The sequence below is a fragment of the Cydia amplana genome, chromosome 5 (genome assembly GCF_948474715.1).
Source record: "Cydia amplana chromosome 5, ilCydAmpl1.1, whole genome shotgun sequence".
NCBI lineage: Eukaryota > Metazoa > Arthropoda > Insecta > Lepidoptera > Tortricidae > Cydia > Cydia amplana.
This window is the reverse complement of record NC_086073.1, coordinates 19217452-19237010: the sequence shown is the minus strand read 5'-3', so window position 1 is coordinate 19237010 and position 19559 is coordinate 19217452. Positions and strand designations below refer to the sequence as shown.

General features: G+C 48.0%; 1 protein-coding gene across 1 annotated transcript in view; it reads left to right on the top strand.

Moving 5' to 3' along the window:
- Positions 1 to 19559, top strand: part of LOC134648378 (dedicator of cytokinesis protein 7) — a 258518-nt gene that overhangs the window by 14416 nt on the left and 224543 nt on the right. Inside the window, exons 11-24 of the mRNA XM_063502906.1 lie at positions 684 to 841; positions 2573 to 2691; positions 3428 to 3581; positions 4304 to 4492; positions 5392 to 5495; positions 5886 to 6054; positions 7259 to 7391; positions 8533 to 8632; positions 9171 to 9320; positions 10582 to 10759; positions 13470 to 13687; positions 15141 to 15319; positions 15716 to 15795; positions 15978 to 16154. Coding sequence (XP_063358976.1) covers positions 684 to 841; positions 2573 to 2691; positions 3428 to 3581; positions 4304 to 4492; positions 5392 to 5495; positions 5886 to 6054; positions 7259 to 7391; positions 8533 to 8632; positions 9171 to 9320; positions 10582 to 10759; positions 13470 to 13687; positions 15141 to 15319; positions 15716 to 15795; positions 15978 to 16154 — 2108 coding nt within the window. The remainder of the gene's footprint in view (positions 1 to 683; positions 842 to 2572; positions 2692 to 3427; positions 3582 to 4303; positions 4493 to 5391; positions 5496 to 5885; positions 6055 to 7258; positions 7392 to 8532; positions 8633 to 9170; positions 9321 to 10581; positions 10760 to 13469; positions 13688 to 15140; positions 15320 to 15715; positions 15796 to 15977; positions 16155 to 19559) is intronic.

The window sequence follows — 19559 nt, the reverse complement described above, 5'->3', positions numbered from 1 at the left end:
GTGAGATAAGGTTCAAACTTGAATGGTATTTACAGTTATTGTACAATCAGCATTGATAATAAACAAAGAAGCTCAAATGCATCCCCGGTACATTGAAAATAGAGGTCGCCCCGTATCCCGAGGAGATGAAGAACGGACTCACGCCCGAGCTGGCCAAGCTGCAGCCTTACGGAGGTGAGATAAGGTTCAAACTTGAATGGCATTCACAGTTATTGTACAATCAGCATTAATAATAAACAAAGAAGCTCAAATGCATCCCCGGTACATTGAAAATAGAGGTCGCCCCGTGTCCCGAGGAGATGAAGAACGGACTCACGCGCGAGCTGGCCAAGCTACAGCCTTATGTAGGTAAGATAGAGTTCAAAATTAAACGATACTTAATGTTTGTAGTCTTAGGGCTCATTTAGACGGTACGAGCATGCGAGTTTCATTGAATTGCGTTACTTGATGGGTCGGCTGAATTGGATGTAACCTCAATAGTCCGTAATGTGACTAAAATCGCATGCGAGCTCGCGCATCGTCTAAAATAGTCAAAATGAACCTTTAATAAGCCCATAATCGGAAAATTCGCTCGACATGTTTCGATCCGTTTCGAGAATCCTCAACTGACGAGTGCCGGGTGATTTAAAGTGTTCTAGTCTCAAAGAAGTGGTATAATTAAACTCCCTTATATATTATACCAGCAGATGAAAACGTCCGTCCGACCAAGGAGGTGCTTCCGTTCCCGGTGCACCCCGTGGCGGCGCCGCACCTGCAGTACCGGAACCTGATGTACCTGAACGTGCGAGAGATCAACCTGAACGCGTACACGTCCCGCGCCGGCTCCGCTAGAAACATCACTGTGAGTCCCGCACATTACTGGTCTAGGTTATACCTGGTATACTATTATACCAGCAGATGAAACGCCCGTCCGACCAAGGAGGTGCTCCCGTTCCCGATCCACCCCGTGACGGCGCCGCACCTGCAGTACCTAAACACGTCCCGCGCCGGCTCCGCTAGAAATATCACAGTAAGTACGGATAACGATATTGGATCTATAAATCTGGTAAACCAAGGCTATGTTCCGAATCACGCTCACAGCGCTCACAGCATGCTCACGATTCACGCTTACATGAGATTATGAGATATCGTGGGGTGTCATTCTGAATCCCTAACAACGTTTGTCCTAAAGTCACCTGCCCTAACTGGTTTGTCCTAATGGGCACATGCCCTAACGATCAATTGTCATAACGATTATTTTCCATAATGTAAGGTTCTGAAAAATGGTTAGGTTTTAGAACTTGCTGCCACAAAAGTGGGTTAGGTTAGGGTTAGAAGTGCGACCCTCGCAAAAAAGAAAATATGCTTAATAACATTAGGATAAGTAATCAATAATTAGGGAAACCAAAATTAGGGTTTTTAGTGTTAGGACAACTGAGCATTATGACAAACAATATTAGGAAATGCAAAGATAGGAGAAAAGACTTCAGGGATTCAGATATAGATCCATATCGTGACGTCATTGATGACGTCAATGGACGGCACCCACGGTGCTCACACTCCCATGCGTAAGCATCTTGAGCGCAAACGTCAAAATGACGTTTGAATGACAGGAGAGGCGCGAAAAAAATTCAGTTAGCTAACTGATTCGGACCGGCAGCCAGCACTGTAAGCGTTGTGAGCGTGATTCGGAACACAGGGCAATTTGTCAGTAAAAAATGCGAAATTGAAATTTTTGTTGAGACCTTTCGCGCCAATTTTTCTCAAATTTGCTACTAGCAGATAAATGACTGAATACTGATTGCTAGGGTAATTCGCCAGTTACCCGTTAGCCACCCGTTAGTAACTAAGGTGGCCACCCTTAACTAAAAATGAATTCTATTCACCTATAAACAGAATTCATTTTAGTATAAGGTGGCTAGTTATTGAAGGCTGGCCAGTTATTGAAACTATACTAAACTTACAACTTAGACTTGTTAAGATATTAGTAGATAAGAAAACTAAAGAAAAATGTAACAAACACTATAACCAACTTTATCAGAGCTGTAACATATTACCTGTCCACGAAAAACTTAAATATTTGTTAGCTGTCGAACAGTATAAGTGTCATAAATTTAAAACTTTAAAAGTTTACAACAGAAGTGTAAGAGAATCTACACGAAAAAGATATGACGAGCCACAAGCCTCTAATTATTATGGTCGAAGAACAACGCAGTACTTAATACCGCGTATTTTTAACGTCATACCCCCCGAGCAAGATTTCTCAACTAAAACAATATTTAAGAAAAAAATTAAAAGTTTGTTATTAAATAGTTACGGTAATGCAAGTTCGTCATAATTAGATTAGTTTAGTAATTAAATTAGCATAGTATAAGCATGAAGGGAAATTGGGTGTATCTCATTCGCCAACAAACTGTTACGCAGTTTGGCGAAGTTTTGTAATAGTTGTGTTTTTTTGTTTATTAGCAATAAATTAAAAAAAAAATGAATTCTGTTTATAGGTGAATAGAAATAATTTTTACTTTAGGGTGGCTAATTATTGGCCGGTAGCCAGTTACTGGCGAATTACCTTAATTTCATTATTTGCAATCAGGTCCGAGTACAGCTGATGTCAGGCGAGCAACAGTCCACTGCGCTACCGGCGATATTCGGGCGCAGCTCCTGCCCAGAGTACACGTGCGAGGCGTTCACCACCGTATTGTACCATAACAAGTGAGTAGCGGGTTCGAGTCCTAACCGGGCCGAGCTTGTACACGACGCGGTAAAACGTAGGTACTACTCAGTAAAGTATATGACTTTTTTTTATGAATGGTCAGTCGATCAGGTTTGTTTTGAGGATCAAATGTCTGTATGGGACCCATTGTCTTAAGATCGGTTTTCCTAGGATAGCGGTGCCGTCATATAGCGGCCGTCTCCATACTAAATAATACGGCTAAATATGGATGTCGTAGTATTTGTATGGAGACGGCCGCTATATGACGGCGCTTTCGGAGGAAACCAAAGCTTTAAAGCAATATAAAAGTCACAAATGGTCAAAGTCTGGCACCCGCACTTTACTGACGAAACGCTTCTAACTAAATGTCAATACATCGTGACGTCACCATGTAACGTTAGAAGCCTTTTCGATGTATGGAAATCAAGAAAATTGCGATTTTGTCGGTGAAATATTGCGTTTCTGTATATTGTTGCTTACAATATTGTGTATTCAAACCGTGGCCGTGTTCTAACCTTCATGGTAGCCCATACAACATTGGAAACCGAGTCTAGACGCAGTTTATTTACCGAAGATTATTACGGCAAAAAAACGTGTATGTACATAGAGGCCTAAGACTCCTTTTTGACTAACTGTGGCTTGGTAAAAAGTAAAGATTGATAATATGTTAGTCTTGATCCCCCAAGCCCATTAATAAAACAAGTTTTGGTACTAGAATTGAGCTTTATTTCACAGAAATCCGTCTCTCTACGATGAAATCAAGATTAAGCTACCAGCAGACCTAGGCGACCAGCATCACCTGCTATTCACGTTCCTGCACATATCCTGCCAGAGGAAACCGGTCGCTCCTGAACAGGAGAAGAACGTCGAAACTGTCGTCGGGTATTCGGTGAGTTTCAACCTTATTTTTAAGAGAATAAGATCCACCGTTTAAATTAAAGCTAAGCTACCGATACTTGGTGATCAGCAGAGCATTGTCGCCGGTTATTTGGTGAGTTTGTACCTTATTGTCAAGTGTTTAAAGTTCATTATTTAATGGCATTGGGTGCTAAAAGGAGACAGTCGAATGTGGACAACCGTTGAAATTGTCATCGGCTATTTGAATTTATACCTGTATACTTTATTGTGAAGAATAAAAGGTCCACCATTTAAATCAAGGCTAAGTTCCAAGAAACTTATTAGTACGAGGCCGGTTCAAACTTTCCGGTTGGAAACTTCAAAAAGTTGGGAAAGTTTCAAAAAGTTCTCGGAACTATAGAAAAAATTGACAGGAAATAAAGGAAAATTTCATGTTGGCAATGAAAACTTTCGATTCGAAGTTTTCATGTGTAAATTTCTTACTTTTGGCAACTTTCCGACGGCAAATCAGTGGTCTAGCCTAGCGGAAGGCCACAGACGCTTATTAAGTACTAGCGACCCGCCCCGGCTTCTCACGGGTTAACAAATTATACATATGTAATCCTTCCTCATGAATCACTCTATCTATCAAAAAAACCGCATCAATCCGTTGCGCAGTTTTAAAGATCTAAGCATACATAGGGACATACAGCGGGAAGCGACTTTGTTTTATACTATGTAGTGAAGTAATTGAAGTTTAATCTTTTGTTGCAGTGGCTCCCTCTATGCCGCAACGGCAAGCTGACGTGCGGCGAGTTCAACCTGCCCGTGATGCAAGAGGAACCCCCTCCGAACTACTCATACATCTTCCCTGACGTACTACTACCCGGGACCAGGTGGATCGACAACCATAAGCCGATATTTAGCGTCACGCTAGACGCGCACACCACCGTCCATCCTTTGGTAAGTAGCAGAAAATATTGGCAGTCCAATTTGAAATCAATAGTGTATGGTTACATTTTGGTTTGGAATTGAACTTAATAAATGCAACTCTGTTCTAATAGGCTAGATGACAAATTTTCATTTATGGTATCAATCAATCAGGTTTGTTATTAGGATCAAATGTCTATATGGGACCCATTGCGTTAAAGCATTACAAAAGTCAGAAATGATAGTCAAAGTCCGACAGCCGTACTTCACTCGCGAAACACCCCATACAAATCGCTATGTGAACGTGACGTCAAGGTCACTGAGATCGCATCTTGAAGTATGAACAAAACAAGAAAATTGCATTTTTGCCGGTGAAATATTGCGTTTATGTATATAGTTGCCATACAATCTTTTTTTGGTTAAAATGTGAGGAATCGAATGGTATCCTTACTTATTTCGTTTTTGAAAGTAAAAATAAAACTTAAATTTTGAAACTTTCAGGTGCTGTATTTTTGTATTATTTCGATATTTTTTTTTATATGCACAATATTGTGATAAATTGCTCATTTGTTATCTATTTTACTAGATTTTCTTATAAAATTCAACATGTGTCATCATTCCTATTGAGGATGGTTTAAATTGCATGGAGGTAATAAGTTTTCTTTTTTTTTTCGACTAAATTACGTCATCGATTTTTGACGATTTTTGAAATCATGCTTCGAATGACCCCGTTTCCTCCTACGTCAGGCTACCATCATCCGATGTCCAGACCCCAACACCCCCCCCCCCTCCCCCAAATTGAAATGACGTAATTTATGAATAGCCCCCAACTCTAAGGGCGAGCAGTACGTGCTTGCACCTCCTATACGAATCCCTTACGGAATTACGGTATTCATCTTTCAATTAAAGTAATTAAACCATATGTTTTATAGGACAACTACATCGAACGTTTCGCAGTGGCCTGCGAGGCGGTGCAAGAAGGCAATATCCCCACGAGGATAGGTTTGGCCAACATGGAGGCCGAGCTGCGCGCGAGGTAGGCTAATACAACGAGTACAGTTTGATTACTTTAGGTATTTAGCATTGAAATTTACGGTACGGTAAGCACTGGTAGCCTATTAGTAAGACGTGCAACTTCCAAAGCGGAGGTAGCAGTTCAATTTCGACTAGCCCTTATATTTTTCTCGGGATTTACGGACGGAATATTGTTCGATGTCATTATTTTTCAATTTAGGTATAATACCATACACTTTTGAATGTCAAGAAATTAAAACTATGGCAAATAGAGCCCTTCTAACCTGACTTCTACAAATTTCTTCTGGTTGGTCTTTTTCTTTTTTTTTTATACTGGCACTTGCCAAGTCGGTCATGTTTTGGAGTGGCTATAACGTGTTGGTTTCTATACAAATACTCAATTTTCCAACAGTATATCCGAGCTGCCGACGGCCAACGTGGAGATCCTGTCCCGCTACCTCCCCTACGTGTTAGACAAGCTTCTACATCTGCTAGTGGCGCCACCGTCTTTAGCGGGCGCCCCGCTCAACATCGCTCAAGATGTGTTCACTTGTCTAGCGAACGTGTTCACGGACGTGTGTGTGAGTACTGCAGTATACAGCATACCCTAATGTCACGTGTAGTGGTGCATGGATTGTGTCAAAGATGATGTAAAATAAAGCATGTGTGAATGATGAGATGACAGGCGACAGAGAGGTATGGAAGAAAAATAATAATACCTGCGGCGAACCCAGGTCATGACAAAGGGAAGCGTGTGATGATGATGAATAGGGTATTTTCCTACTAGTCAGATCAGTTTCTTTTTTAGAACTTTGAAAACGATTGCTAATCTAATCTAATACCTTTAAACTAGCAATTATTGTATATTTATTTATTTATTTATATGTATATATATTTCGGGGATCCCGGGAACGGCTCTAACGATTTCGATGAAATTTGCTATATGGGGGTTTTCGGGGGTGAAAAATCGATCTAGCTAGGTTTTTATCTCTGGGAAAACGCGCATTTTTGAGCCGGCAAAGCTCGCTCTCCCAGATATTATGGAACTTATATGAAACTTTACATCGTGACGTCACGGTCAACTCACCTACTTTTCAATTTCATATTTCTATCCGATTTATTAAATAGAACTTGTGTTTAAAAATAACTGCTATCTGTGTTTTTCTAATAATTATCTGGTGCTTTATTTCATGCATGGTGTGAAATAATTTATTTTAAATAGTCACATACACTACTGTGTTGTACACAAAAAAAAAAAAAAAAAAACGTTTATTCAGAGATCTTGCTTACAACTAATTACATATATTCTTCTGCCAAACCACAGAGTGGTTTGTTGGCAGACGAGGCTCCTTTATATATATGCAAGCTAGGTAGTTGATAGGTAACTTAAACTTAGGTATCTACTTAACCCTTTACCGCATGCGCAGCCCTATATAGCAACTATTAAAGTTCATTTTTAAACAAATACTTTTTATTTATGACATGAAGTAAGGGGTTAACTCTATATTCTTAGCGTACAGTAAAAGAAAATCAAAATAAAATAAAAATGTAACGTATTATTGACTTTGTAATTTGTTTAATAAAAAATTGCTTAGTTTCTTTTTAAATGTTTGTTTTGTCATCCTTGTGGTCTTTAAATCCGACGGTAACTCATTATAGATCTTAGGGACTAAATATTTTCTACTTCTCTGGCCATAATAATTCGTAAAACTAGGTACCAGCAATTTATTACTATCTCTGTTTCATTTGTATATTTGTTGTCTGTAAATGTTTCATTTGTTGCAGAACATGAACGAAGGCGTGACCTGCGACCCCCACGGGCGCAGCAGCCTCATCACGGCGTACATCCAGTACCAATGCACCATCCCTCGCCCTTCGTTGGCGGACAGGGACATAGGCCTGCCACTGCCGCCCGCGGGTAACCATAGACTATAGAACTATAGACCATTTGTCTTTTTAGGGTTCCGTATCTCAAAAGGAAAAAACGGACCCTTATAGGATCACTCGTGCGTTTGTCTGCCTGTCCGACCCCCCCCCCCCACAGACAATCCAACCTCTAGACATAGCATAGTCGCGCTACCCCCTCTGCCACACATACGGTAGCGTTACTCCATCTTCGAGTCAATCCCGTGCCGTCATTGGTCCGTGTCTTTGAACGGACCAATCACGGCACGGGATTCGCTCACCTCGGCCCCCCGCACCCCCGTATTTTTGGCAGCATCGGTTTCATGAAAGAATCGGCCTAAGCTCAGTCTAGAGGTTGGATTGTCAGTGCCCCCCCCCCCCCCCCCCCTTTATCTCGGAAACTACTTCTATTAACTACTTAATATTATCTCCAGGAATGTCCCATGCGCATTGTCGACACTTTTTTTTCACCTTTGTCTTGAAGAGCCCCATTCTAGAGGTCCCTAAGAAAGCCTTGACTCGTCATCGCCATGTACTCGAGTGTAGGCCAAATGTAATGGCACCATCGCTCGAAATGATTGCACCCTACCTTTGGCCTACTGTCGAGTAGATGGCATGAATTTCAATATTAACAAATTAACACATATCAGTGAAAGAATAAGAGTCAAAGGCGTTCTAACAGTTTTAATCTTTGTATTAGAACAAATTAAATTATTTTCAGAAAATATTTTAATTTGTTTTTATTTCAAGTAGACACTACTATATAAATTATAAACTTTAAATAAATTCGTCTGTCCTCTGCTATCGCGGCAGGTGCTGCCGCAATAGCAGAGGACGCTGGTTCGATTCCAGCCTGGGGCACTGGAGGCCTTGGTCACTTTTTCTTAGTATATGACATTTATTTAAAGTTTTAATCTTTTGTCAAAAGATGGCAGTGAATTTAATTACTGTGGCTACATAATTTCCCTTGACAATCTGCCTCTATTTCAAATTCTCTTTGCTATAGCATAACCTTGCGAAGATTCTGAAAAGTTAACGGTTTCCGTTTTATGAATAATGCTAATATGACAAACAACTTTATGGGAAACAACGGGCCCCCTGTTGACAACTTGACAGGGCGTTAAATGTCTGCTGTACAGAAACATTGTTTGCAGTAATGAGCGACGGATCCTGCAAGATCCTGCATGAGGAGCTGGCGCTGCAATGGGTCGTCGCCAGCGGCGCGACCAGAGACCTGGCCATGCACAATTCTTGGTAAGGCATATTACCATTTTTATAATTTTAAACTAGCAACACTGGCCTAAACAACAAACAACGTTTATTTGCCGACATCAAAAAGATGGACTTCAATTAGCTGAGATATTTATTTGTATGTTCCCCTAATCCTCGAAGGTGGTTCGACTTTTGACTGATTCTTTTTCGTTTAACCGGGTATTTCACAGAGTTGGTGGTCCCATTGTCATCACGTCAGGAATGTCAGGATCTGCTCCCATGCTAGACAAATTGAGGGAACTTTCTAAATATGTATTATAGCCTCATTTATAGTGATTATGAAAGAAAAGGAACTGATCAAGACTTTTGGGCGAAGACACAAGACTGTTACAGTACTGTGAAGTTGATTCTTTTTTGTTTAATTATCGACTTTTAATATCACATTGTCATTTTTAATACATTGAGCCCATGAGATATGAGTATATTAACAATTGATTCATAATTATTAAAATATTCTTTACTATATCGTCGATTTTAGAAAGCTTTTTTAGAGAAGGTAACAATGTTTATTTGTTTGTAGGGCTCTGTTCGAGTTGATGATAAAGTCCATGTGCGAGTATCTGTATTGGAGCGGGGCTCACGAGGCCCCGCGCAAAGCGCGCTTCCCTGACCAGTTCACTGACGACATCACCACGCTGGTCAATAATGTTACCACGGAAATCATTTCAAGGTAAGACAAGGTAGGGCTATTATACAGTGTGGAAAGATAAGTCGGGCCCTGGAGGGAAACTACCTTAAATCCTTAAGCTGGCTCATTTTACTTAATGGAGACATTCCTTTATTTTTAAAAAGAAACATAACTGCATTCAAAGTATTTTTCTTTTTTTCTTCGATTTGGCTTGTCTAAAAAAATCTTGAGTACTAAATATTACATTTTATGGATATTTTGTACGACAGAAGAGTTTAAGACCTAATGTTTCTTGGAGAAATGTTATCATTAACATTAACTGTATCGACTAGTAGAATAAAATTGCGAGTTTTTATTTTTTGGAATTTTTAGTCGGTTCGAGTCCCGGGCGAGGCAAGCGAGTTTTAGAAAATCTTTGAATGCAGTTATGTTTCTTTTTAAAAATAAAGGGTTGTCTCCTTTAAGTAAAATGAGCCAGCTTAAGGATTTAAGGTAGTTTCCCTCCAGGGCCCGACTTATCTTTTCACACTGTATAGCCCATTCAAAAATCAGCCCATATGGAAAAAAAGAAAAAAATCCTAAATTTAGGTGTCAGTTTGAGTCAAACTGTTAATACAAAATGTTTATAGAGTAATTCGTCAATAACTGGCCACTGTTTAGTAACTGGCCAACCCTTGGAGGATATAATCAAACGGAGACGCCATTTCTGTACAAAACAGTCTGCCGATTTTTGCGGGGGAGGGGAACGTCAAATGTATGCGTAACGTAAAAATAGCCATGTCAGATAAACGTCAGTCCATACATTGTGTATGACCGTTGGCCGCCTATTTTCGACAGAGGGGAAAGCCTGTTAATGGCTACTCCGTTTAGTTGTATCCTCCAAGGGCCAACCTAAACTAAAAATGTTTTTTTTTCACGTATAATAAACAGAATTAATTTTAGTACCTATAATTGGCTCTGTGATTCTATTGTAATTTCTGGATATATGTAGCGCTGTTGGTTTTCCATGTACTAAAATAAAATAAAAATAAAAAATTAATAAGGTTGCTAGTTATTGAAGGGTGGCCAGATATTGAAACCTTATACTAAAATGAATTATGTTTATAGGTGAATAGAATTCATTTTTAGTTTAGGGTGGCCAGTTATTAGCCGGTGGCCAGTAATTGACGATTTACCCTATCTATGTGAAAATGCGTCACAAAAACATTTTATTTTTCTTTTTTATGAATATGCCCATATAAGTACATATATTATTCCTGGGAATTTTCTTTCTAGATATAAATCTCACTACGTTTTTTTCCAGATACGGCAAAAACAGTCGTCTCACCCAAAGCCTGAACAACAGCTTGGCGTTCTTCCTGTTCGATCTGCTCAGCATCGCGGACCGAGGTTACGTCTTTAACCTGATCCGGAGCTACCACAAGCAGATGAGCGCCAAGATCGCATCTCTGCCGGATGCTGTGCCTCTAGTCCAATATAAGGTAGGAACATTAAATTTAGAGATACAAAGAAACAACAGTGTACAGTCGCCATCGGATATATCAGAGCGGCCAAGGTGCTCACAAATATCTGAACACACCTCTTTTGTCAAGGCGTTAGAGTGCGTACATATATATTTTTGAGCACCTCGGCCGCTCCCATATATCTGAAGGCGACTGTACAAAAACAGTCGCACCGAGGTTATGGGTTCAACCAGGCGGTCTAGCATGAGTTGCGTTCTGGCGCGTGAGTCCATACTTGAAGTCGCGCTAGATGTTTGGAGTCGCGTGCGAGAACGCAACTCATGCTAGACTGACTGATCCGCAGTTACTACAAACAGATGAGCGCCAAGTTAGCTTCCCTATCAGACGCGGCTGTCCAATATAAAGTAGGAAAACTTAGAGGTAGGAAGAAATTATTTCTTGTGTATAAAATTACTATGATTTTTTGTTGTTACCAGTTGCCATTATTGTTGTGTCCCAGGACTTAATTTAAGAAGATAATCATTTTTACAGCATAGTTACGTCAGACACTACACTGCTCTAAGCTTAATGTTTTCTAGTTGTTTATTGAACACTATGCCAAATTACGTTATGCTGCTTCCAAATGTTGGAATAACATTCCAACGCCAGTGAGGAATCTGCAAAGTATTCATAGTTTTATGTCTAAACTTAAACAGTATATGCTCAGCCACCAACTTAGCCAGGAAACCTGTTTACACGATACAAGCTGCCTGTAGTTTCTGTTTATGCTGATTTACACATTACGATGTCTATTTATGTATACTGTTATAAATATCAATGTTGTTTTCGCCCTCCTTTGACTGTCTGTAAGGAGTCAAATCTTAAAAGACTGATTTTTATTATTTTTATTTTAGATCGATAAAGGATTAATTTTGTTCTGCGCTATCGGCGTGGCATCGGCGTGACCTTGGTAGTTACTACTGCTTTCAGAATCAGATAATATATTTTTAATCCAGTTTAGATCATTAACGGCGCCACTTCGAATAGTTTATAGGCATTCAAAGGGTATTTTAGGCCCATATCATTCAAAAATATCGAAGGCAAATGCAAACTTATCTGTCTAGTAACCGCGCTACTAGTCTTGGGGAAACGAAATTATTTAATATCAATTTTAACATCAATATGCTTGTAATTTAGACTCTCGCGCGAGCCACGAGACGAGCCGCGAGCCGCGCCACGAGACGCGAGTCCACCGCTTACACTCGCGTTCGGCTTGTCATTCGGTTATAAACCTTATGCCGTGCCGTTAGTGTTTAAATTATATTAGCTGGACGAGCTTGCGAGCCACGAGACGAGCCGCGAGCCCACCGCTTACACTCGCGTCTCGTGGCGCGGCTCGCGGCTCGTCTCGTGGCTCGCGCGAGAGTCTAATCCGCCTAGAATAAACATACTGATTTCCTTCCATTTTTATTGTGGAACGTTCCACATTACAATTTATAGATTGTATATATACACTAGACATGTCAATCACAATGAAAAAATTTACTGTGATCAACTCTAGCTAACGTGAGACTCGAACCCACATCTTTGGATTACCGATCCAATGCATAACTAATTTTGCCAGCTAACCATCCGTCATTTACCGCGAATTTAACCATTGCAAGCATGGTTAAACGTTTTTAAAAGGTATAAAATGGGGTTAATTTTGAGATATTAAGCGTTTCCACGTCCAAATGTCCGGCCGTTGGCTTCGCATGGAAGGGCGTCGGAATCGGGTCTCAATTAAACTTGGCCACTGTTGAAATTTCAAGCTTTGCTCTCTCGCAGCTCAATCTTTGGCCTTGCACCGCTCGCATGGAATTAAGCCGCTATCTGAACCTGCAAGTTTTTGGCCCTGTTTGGAGCTCAACTTTCGGCCTGTTTTAAAACGCTTGAGCATTGGTCCTTATCCGATCTTAGCTCCATTTCAGCTCGGCCTTTGGCGTCGCACGAATGCGCCCGCAGGAAAGCTCCAGATCTTTAACACTATGGCTTCAGTCTTTATCGGCTTGCACCCTCGCTCTGCTCTCTTGCAGCTCGGCCTCGCACAGAAGCGCGCCACAATCGGCGCTCCAGGCGTTCAGCCGTCAGCCAAGCTTACACTTGGCGTTCGATTCTTAGCTGTATGCTTACCTGCAGCTCATCCTCTGGCCTCGCATTGGGAGGCGTCGAAATCAAGTCTTCGGTGTTACATGGAGCTCGGCGTTGGGCCTCACTTTTTGACATAAATCGGTTTTGTTGGGTCGATATTGGTTAATGACGGAGCTCGTTTTTTTTTGGACTGTCGACAAGACGTTTCCCTGATACAGTCAATCCGCAATTTTTACCTTAGCACAAAAGATAAGGGCCTCGCTAAGATCTTCCTGCCAAAGCCTCGCCATGATTAAGACCGCCTCTGATGCCGCGCGATACCGCTTATCCACAGTTTATACGATATCAATTTTTTTCGTACCATTACTCAATAAATTATCCTTGAAAATAAAAAATGCATTTATTTCATAACTTCCTTAGAGCAAAAACATGTTTTTTCGGTAAAATTTTGGTTAAAATTCTTTTTTCATTAATCGAAGGTGTTTCAAGGCCACGCCGCCGATTCGCCGCCGCCGCCGACCAATTTTGACCGGCGCGCCGCCGCCGGCTATATGCCTATCGGCGCTCATATCTAATGTACGGCCAAAATGGGGAGCTATCTAAAGTTTGTTGTTCCCAGCTGGCGTTCCTCCGCATAATCTGCTCGCACGAGCACTACGTGGCGCTGAACCTGCCCCCGGGCTCCGGCTCGGGCGCGGCGTCCCCCGCCCCCTCCGTGCACTCGCACGCCTCGCACTCGTCCGCGCCGCCCCCGCACGCGCTCACGCACGAGCACCGCTCCCGGCACTACCTCGCGGGGCTGCTGCTGCACGACCTCACCGGCGCGCTGGAGCTGCAGTCAGTATACACTAGCCGTCCCACTCGCTCTCGTCCGCGCCGCCCCCGCACGCGCTCACGCACGAGCACCGCTCCCGGCACTACCTCGCGGGGCTGCTGCTGCACGACCTCACCGGCGCGCTGGAGCTGCAGTCAGTATACACTAGCCGTCCCACTCGCTCTCGTCCGCGCCGCCCCCGCACGCGCTCACGCACGAGCACCGCTCCCGGCACTACCTCGCGGGGCTGCTGCTGCACGACCTCACCGGCGCGCTGGAGCTGCAGTCAGTATACACTAGCCGTCCCACTCGCACTCGTCCGCGCCGCCCCCGCACGCGCTCACGCACGAGCACCGCTCCCGGCACTACCTCGCGGGGCTGCTGCTGCACGACCTCACCGGCGCGCTGGAGCTGCAGTCAGTATACACTAGCCGTCCCACTCGCACTCGTCCGCGCCGCCCCCGCACGCGCTCACGCACGAGCACCGCTCCCGGCACTACCTCGCGGGGCTGCTGCTGCACGACCTCACCGGCGCGCTGGAGCTGCAGTCAGTATACACTAGCCGTCCCACTCGCACTCGTCCGCGCCGCCCCCGCACGCGCTCACGCACGAGCACCGCTCCCGGCACTACCTCGCGGGGCTGCTGCTGCACGACCTCACCGGCGCGCTGGAGCTGCAGTCAGTATACACTAGCCGTCCCACTCGCTCTCGTCCGCGCCGCCCCCTCACGCGCTCACGCACGAGCACCGCTCCCGGCACTACCTCGCGGGGCTGCTGCTGCACGACCTCACCGGCGCGCTGGAGCTGCAGTCAGTATACACTAGCCGTCCCACTCGCACTCGTCCGCGCCGCCCCCGCACGCGCTCACGCACGAGCACCGCTCCCGGCACTACCTCGCGGGGCTGCTGCTGCACGACCTCACCGGAGCGCTAGAGCTGCAGTCAGTACATATATGTATATCGACGGCCAATCGTAAAGTTGCTGTGTAATGTCTTAACTTCAAACCAATAAGGTAGGTAGGATAGGTTCGTAACGTTGCTTCGGGTGCCTGAAGGGCAAACTGTCTAGGAATAGAATCCCCGCGTAGCGGGACTTCGTCGACTCATGAAACAAGACAATGTTTCTCACGATTGATTATATGCCTAGGAATTCTATGATCGGCCGCGGACGTATAGATTAACTACCGAGTTCTTGTGAAGCTTTTAGGCCACACCCACTTCCAGTTCGACCGCAACTGCGGGTCGACGTTAAATGCGAGCGACCACTCGCCGTTGTATACTGTAACAGAAGTTTCGGCCCACCTCACCTCGCGGTGCGCCTCCGCGTGTCGTGATCACCGCCAATAGTCACTGGTTTATCTCTAAATACTTAAAGTTATTTTTTACCCGTAATTATATAGATTGACACTTAAATTTAAATTATTAAAAAAAAAAACAATGAAACACAAACTAAAATAGTTCCTTTAATGTCCACCAGGAGTCCGTTACTGCAGTGCGCCGCTGTAAACGCCCTACTGTCTCTACTGACGGCGCACGATGCCGACCCGCGCCTCGCCGCGCCGGAGGTCCGCGCTCGGGTGGCGCAGCTGTACATGCCTCTGCTAGGCATCGTGCTCGACGCCGCGCCCATGCTGAGCCGCTCGGCCGGGGCTAGAGGTATGTCTACCAGGAGTCCGTTACTGCAGTGCGCCGCTGTAAACACCCTACTGTCTCTACTGACGGCGCACGATGCCGACCCGCGCCTCGCCGCGCCGGAGGTCCGCGCTCGGGTGGCGCAGCTGTACATGCCTCTGCTGGGCATCGTGCTCGACGCCGCGCCCATGCTGAGCCGCTCGGCCGGGGCTAGAGGTGAGCTTTTAATAGGGTATTTGACATTTTTAGGGTTCCGTACCTCAAAAAGAAAAAACGGAAGCTTGTAGGTTAAATAAAATAACAAAAGGGTTGAAATTTATTAAAAACTATTGTCAGAACTATCAAGAAAGGAATGGGTTCAAAGAAAAATACTAAGCAGGTGCTTAACTCTCTTTTTATTATGTGATTTTTTTTTAACAGATGTCATGCAGTTCGACGGAGAGATGGGTCAATTCAACAGTTTATACAACCCGTCAGCTAACGACCCAGACAATAAGCAGGTGAATTTTAAACACTTGTAAATATAATACTTCAAAACTTAGTAATTTATTTCTGATTTAAATATAAAACGTAACATAAATAAATATATGCAACACGTCCTTCTTTTGGCTCGGAATCAATAAACTGCCTTGAATTCGGTATTTTTTTATTATTTTTAACAAACTACTTTTTTTTTCTGCAGACCGGTCGTCCGCCATTCAACAGCGAGACCCACCGCAACCTGCTGATGTGCCTCGTGTGGCTGCTGAAGAGCTGCTCCCGCGCCGCGCTGGCGCAGTGCTGCGCCGAGCTGCCGCCCGCGCGCCTGCCCGCGCTGCTGCACCTGCTGCATCTCTGCTTCATCGCGCACGAGTACAAGGTACACACACACCACCGCAACCTGCTGATGTGCCTCGTGTGGCTGCTGAAGAGCTGCTCCCGCGCCGCGCTGGCGCAGTGCTGCGCCGAGCTGCCGCCCGCGCGCCTGCCCGCGCTGCTGCACCTGCTGCATCTCTGCTTCATCGCGCACGAGTACAAGGTACACACACACCACCGCAACCTGCTGATGTGCCTCGTGTGGCTGCTGAAGAGCTGCTCCCGCGCCGCGCTGGCGCAGTGCTGCGCCGAGCTGCCGCCCGCGCGCCTGCCCGCGCTGCTGCACCTGCTGCATCTCTGCTTCATCGCGCACGAGTACAAGGTACACACACACCACCGCAACCTGCTGATGTGCCTCGTGTGGCTGCTGAAGAGCTGCTCCCGCGCCGCGCTGGCGCAGTGCTGCGCCGAGCTGCCGCCCGCGCGCCTGCCCGCGCTGCTGCACCTGCTGCATCTCTGCTTCATCGCGCACGAGTACAAGGTACACACACACCACCGCAACCTGCTGATGTGCCTCGTGTGGCTGCTGAAGAGCTGCTCCCGCGCCGCGCTGGCGCAGTGCTGCGCCGAGCTGCCGCCCGCGCGCCTGCCCGCGCTGCTGCACCTGCTGCATCTCTGCTTCATCGCGCACGAGTACAAGGTACACACACACCACCGCAACCTGCTGATGTGCCTCGTGTGGCTGCTGAAGAGCTGCTCCCGCGCCGCGCTGGCGCAGTGCTGCGCCGAGCTGCCGCCCGCGCGCCTGCCCGCGCTGCTGCACCTGCTGCATCTCTGCTTCATCGCGCACGAGTACAAGGTACACACACACCACCGCAACCTGCTGATGTGCCTCGTGTGGCTGCTGAAGAGCTGCTCCCGCGCCGCGCTGGCGCAGTGCTGCGCCGAGCTGCCGCCCGCGCGCCTGCCCGCGCTGCTGCACCTGCTGCATCTCTGCTTCATCGCGCACGAGTACAAGGTACACACACACCACCGCAACCTGCTGATGTGCCTCGTGTGGCTGCTGAAGAGCTGCTCCCGCGCCGCGCTGGCGCAGTGCTGCGCCGAGCTGCCGCCCGCGCGCCTGCCCGCGCTGCTGCACCTGCTGCATCTCTGCTTCATCGCGCACGAGTACAAGGTACACACACACCACCGCAACCTGCTGATGTGCCTCGTGTGGCTGCTGAAGAGCTGCTCCCGCGCCGCGCTGGCGCAGTGCTGCGCCGAGCTGCCGCCCGCGCGCCTGCCCGCGCTGCTGCACCTGCTGCATCTCTGCTTCATCGCGCACGAGTACAAGGTACACACACACCACCGCAACCTGCTGATGTGCCTCGTGTGGCTGCTGAAGAGCTGCTCCCGCGCCGCGCTGGCGCAGTGCTGCGCCGAGCTGCCGCCCGCGCGCCTGCCCGCGCTGCTGCACCTGCTGCATCTCTGCTTCATCGCGCACGAGTACAAGGTACACACACACCACCGCAACCTGCTGATGTGCCTCGTGTGGCTGCTGAAGAGCTGCTCCCGCGCCGCGCTGGCGCAGTGCTGCGCCGAGCTGCCGCCCGCGCGCCTGCCCGCGCTGCTGCACCTGCTGCATCTCTGCTTCATCGCGCACGAGTACAAGGTACACACACACCACCGCAACCTGCTGATGTGCCTCGTGTGGCTGCTGAAGAGCTGCTCCCGCGCCGCGCTGGCGCAGTGCTGCGCCGAGCTGCCGCCCGCGCGCCTGCCCGCGCTGCTGCACCTGCTGCATCTCTGCTTCATCGCGCACGAGTACAAGGTACACACACACCACCGCAACCTGCTGATGTGCCTCGTGTGGCTGCTGAAGAGCTGCTCCCGCGCCGCGCTGGCGCAGTGCTGCGCCGAGCTGCCGCCCGCGCGCCTGCCCGCGCTGCTGCACCTGCTGCATCTCTGCTTCATCGCGCACGAGTACAAGGTACACACACACCACCGCAACCTGCTGATGTGCCTCGTGTGGCTGCTGAAGAGCTGCTCCCGCGCCGCGCTGGCGCAGTGCTGCGCCGAGCTGCCGCCCGCGCGCCTGCCCGCGCTGCTGCACCTGCTGCATCTCTGCTTCATCGCGCACGAGTACAAGGTACACACACACCACCGCAACCTGCTGATGTGCCTCGTGTGGCTGCTGAAGAGCTGCTCCCGCGCCGCGCTGGCGCAGTGCTGCGCCGAGCTGCCGCCCGCGCGCCTGCCCGCGCTGCTGCACCTGCTGCATCTCTGCTTCATCGCGCACGAGTACAAGGTACACACACACCACCGCAACCTGCTGATGTGCCTCGTGTGGCTGCTGAAGAGCTGCTCCCGCGCCGCGCTGGCGCAGTGCTGCGCCGAGCTGCCGCCCGCGCGCCTGCCCGCGCTGCTGCACCTGCTGCATCTCTGCTTCATCGCGCACGAGTACAAGGTACACACACACCACCGCAACCTGCTGATGTGCCTCGTGTGGCTGCTGAAGAGCTGCTCCCGCGCCGCGCTGGCGCAGTGCTGCGCCGAGCTGCCGCCCGCGCGCCTGCCCGCGCTGCTGCACCTGCTGCATCTCTGCTTCATCGCGCACGAGTACAAGGTACACACACACCACCGCAACCTGCTGATGTGCCTCGTGTGGCTGCTGAAGAGCTGCTCCCGCGCCGCGCTGGCGCAGTGCTGCGCCGAGCTGCCGCCCGCGCGCCTGCCCGCGCTGCTGCACCTGCTGCATCTCTGCTTCATCGCGCACGAGTACAAGGTACACACACACCACCGCAACCTGCTGATGTGCCTCGTGTGGCTGCTGAAGAGCTGCTCCCGCGCCGCGCTGGCGCAGTGCTGCGCCGAGCTGCCGCCCGCGCGCCTGCCCGCGCTGCTGCACCTGCTGCATCTCTGCTTCATCGCGCACGAGTACAAGGTACACACACACCACCGCAACCTGCTGATGTGCCTCGTGTGGCTGCTGAAGAGCTGCTCCCGCGCCGCGCTGGCGCAGTGCTGCGCCGAGCTGCCGCCCGCGCGCCTGCCCGCGCTGCTGCACCTGCTGCATCTCTGCTTCATCGCGCACGAGTACAAGGTACACACACACCACCGCAACCTGCTGATGTGCCTCGTGTGGCTGCTGAAGAGCTGCTCCCGCGCCGCGCTGGCGCAGTGCTGCGCCGAGCTGCCGCCCGCGCGCCTGCCCGCGCTGCTGCACCTGCTGCATCTCTGCTTCATCGCGCACGAGTACAAGGTACACACACACCACCGCAACCTGCTGATGTGCCTCGTGTGGCTGCTGAAGAGCTGCTCCCGCGCCGCGCTGGCGCAGTGCTGCGCCGAGCTGCCGCCCGCGCGCCTGCCCGCGCTGCTGCACCTGCTGCATCTCTGCTTCATCGCGCACGAGTACAAGGTACACACACACCACCGCAACCTGCTGATGTGCCTCGTGTGGCTGCTGAAGAGCTGCTCCCGCGCC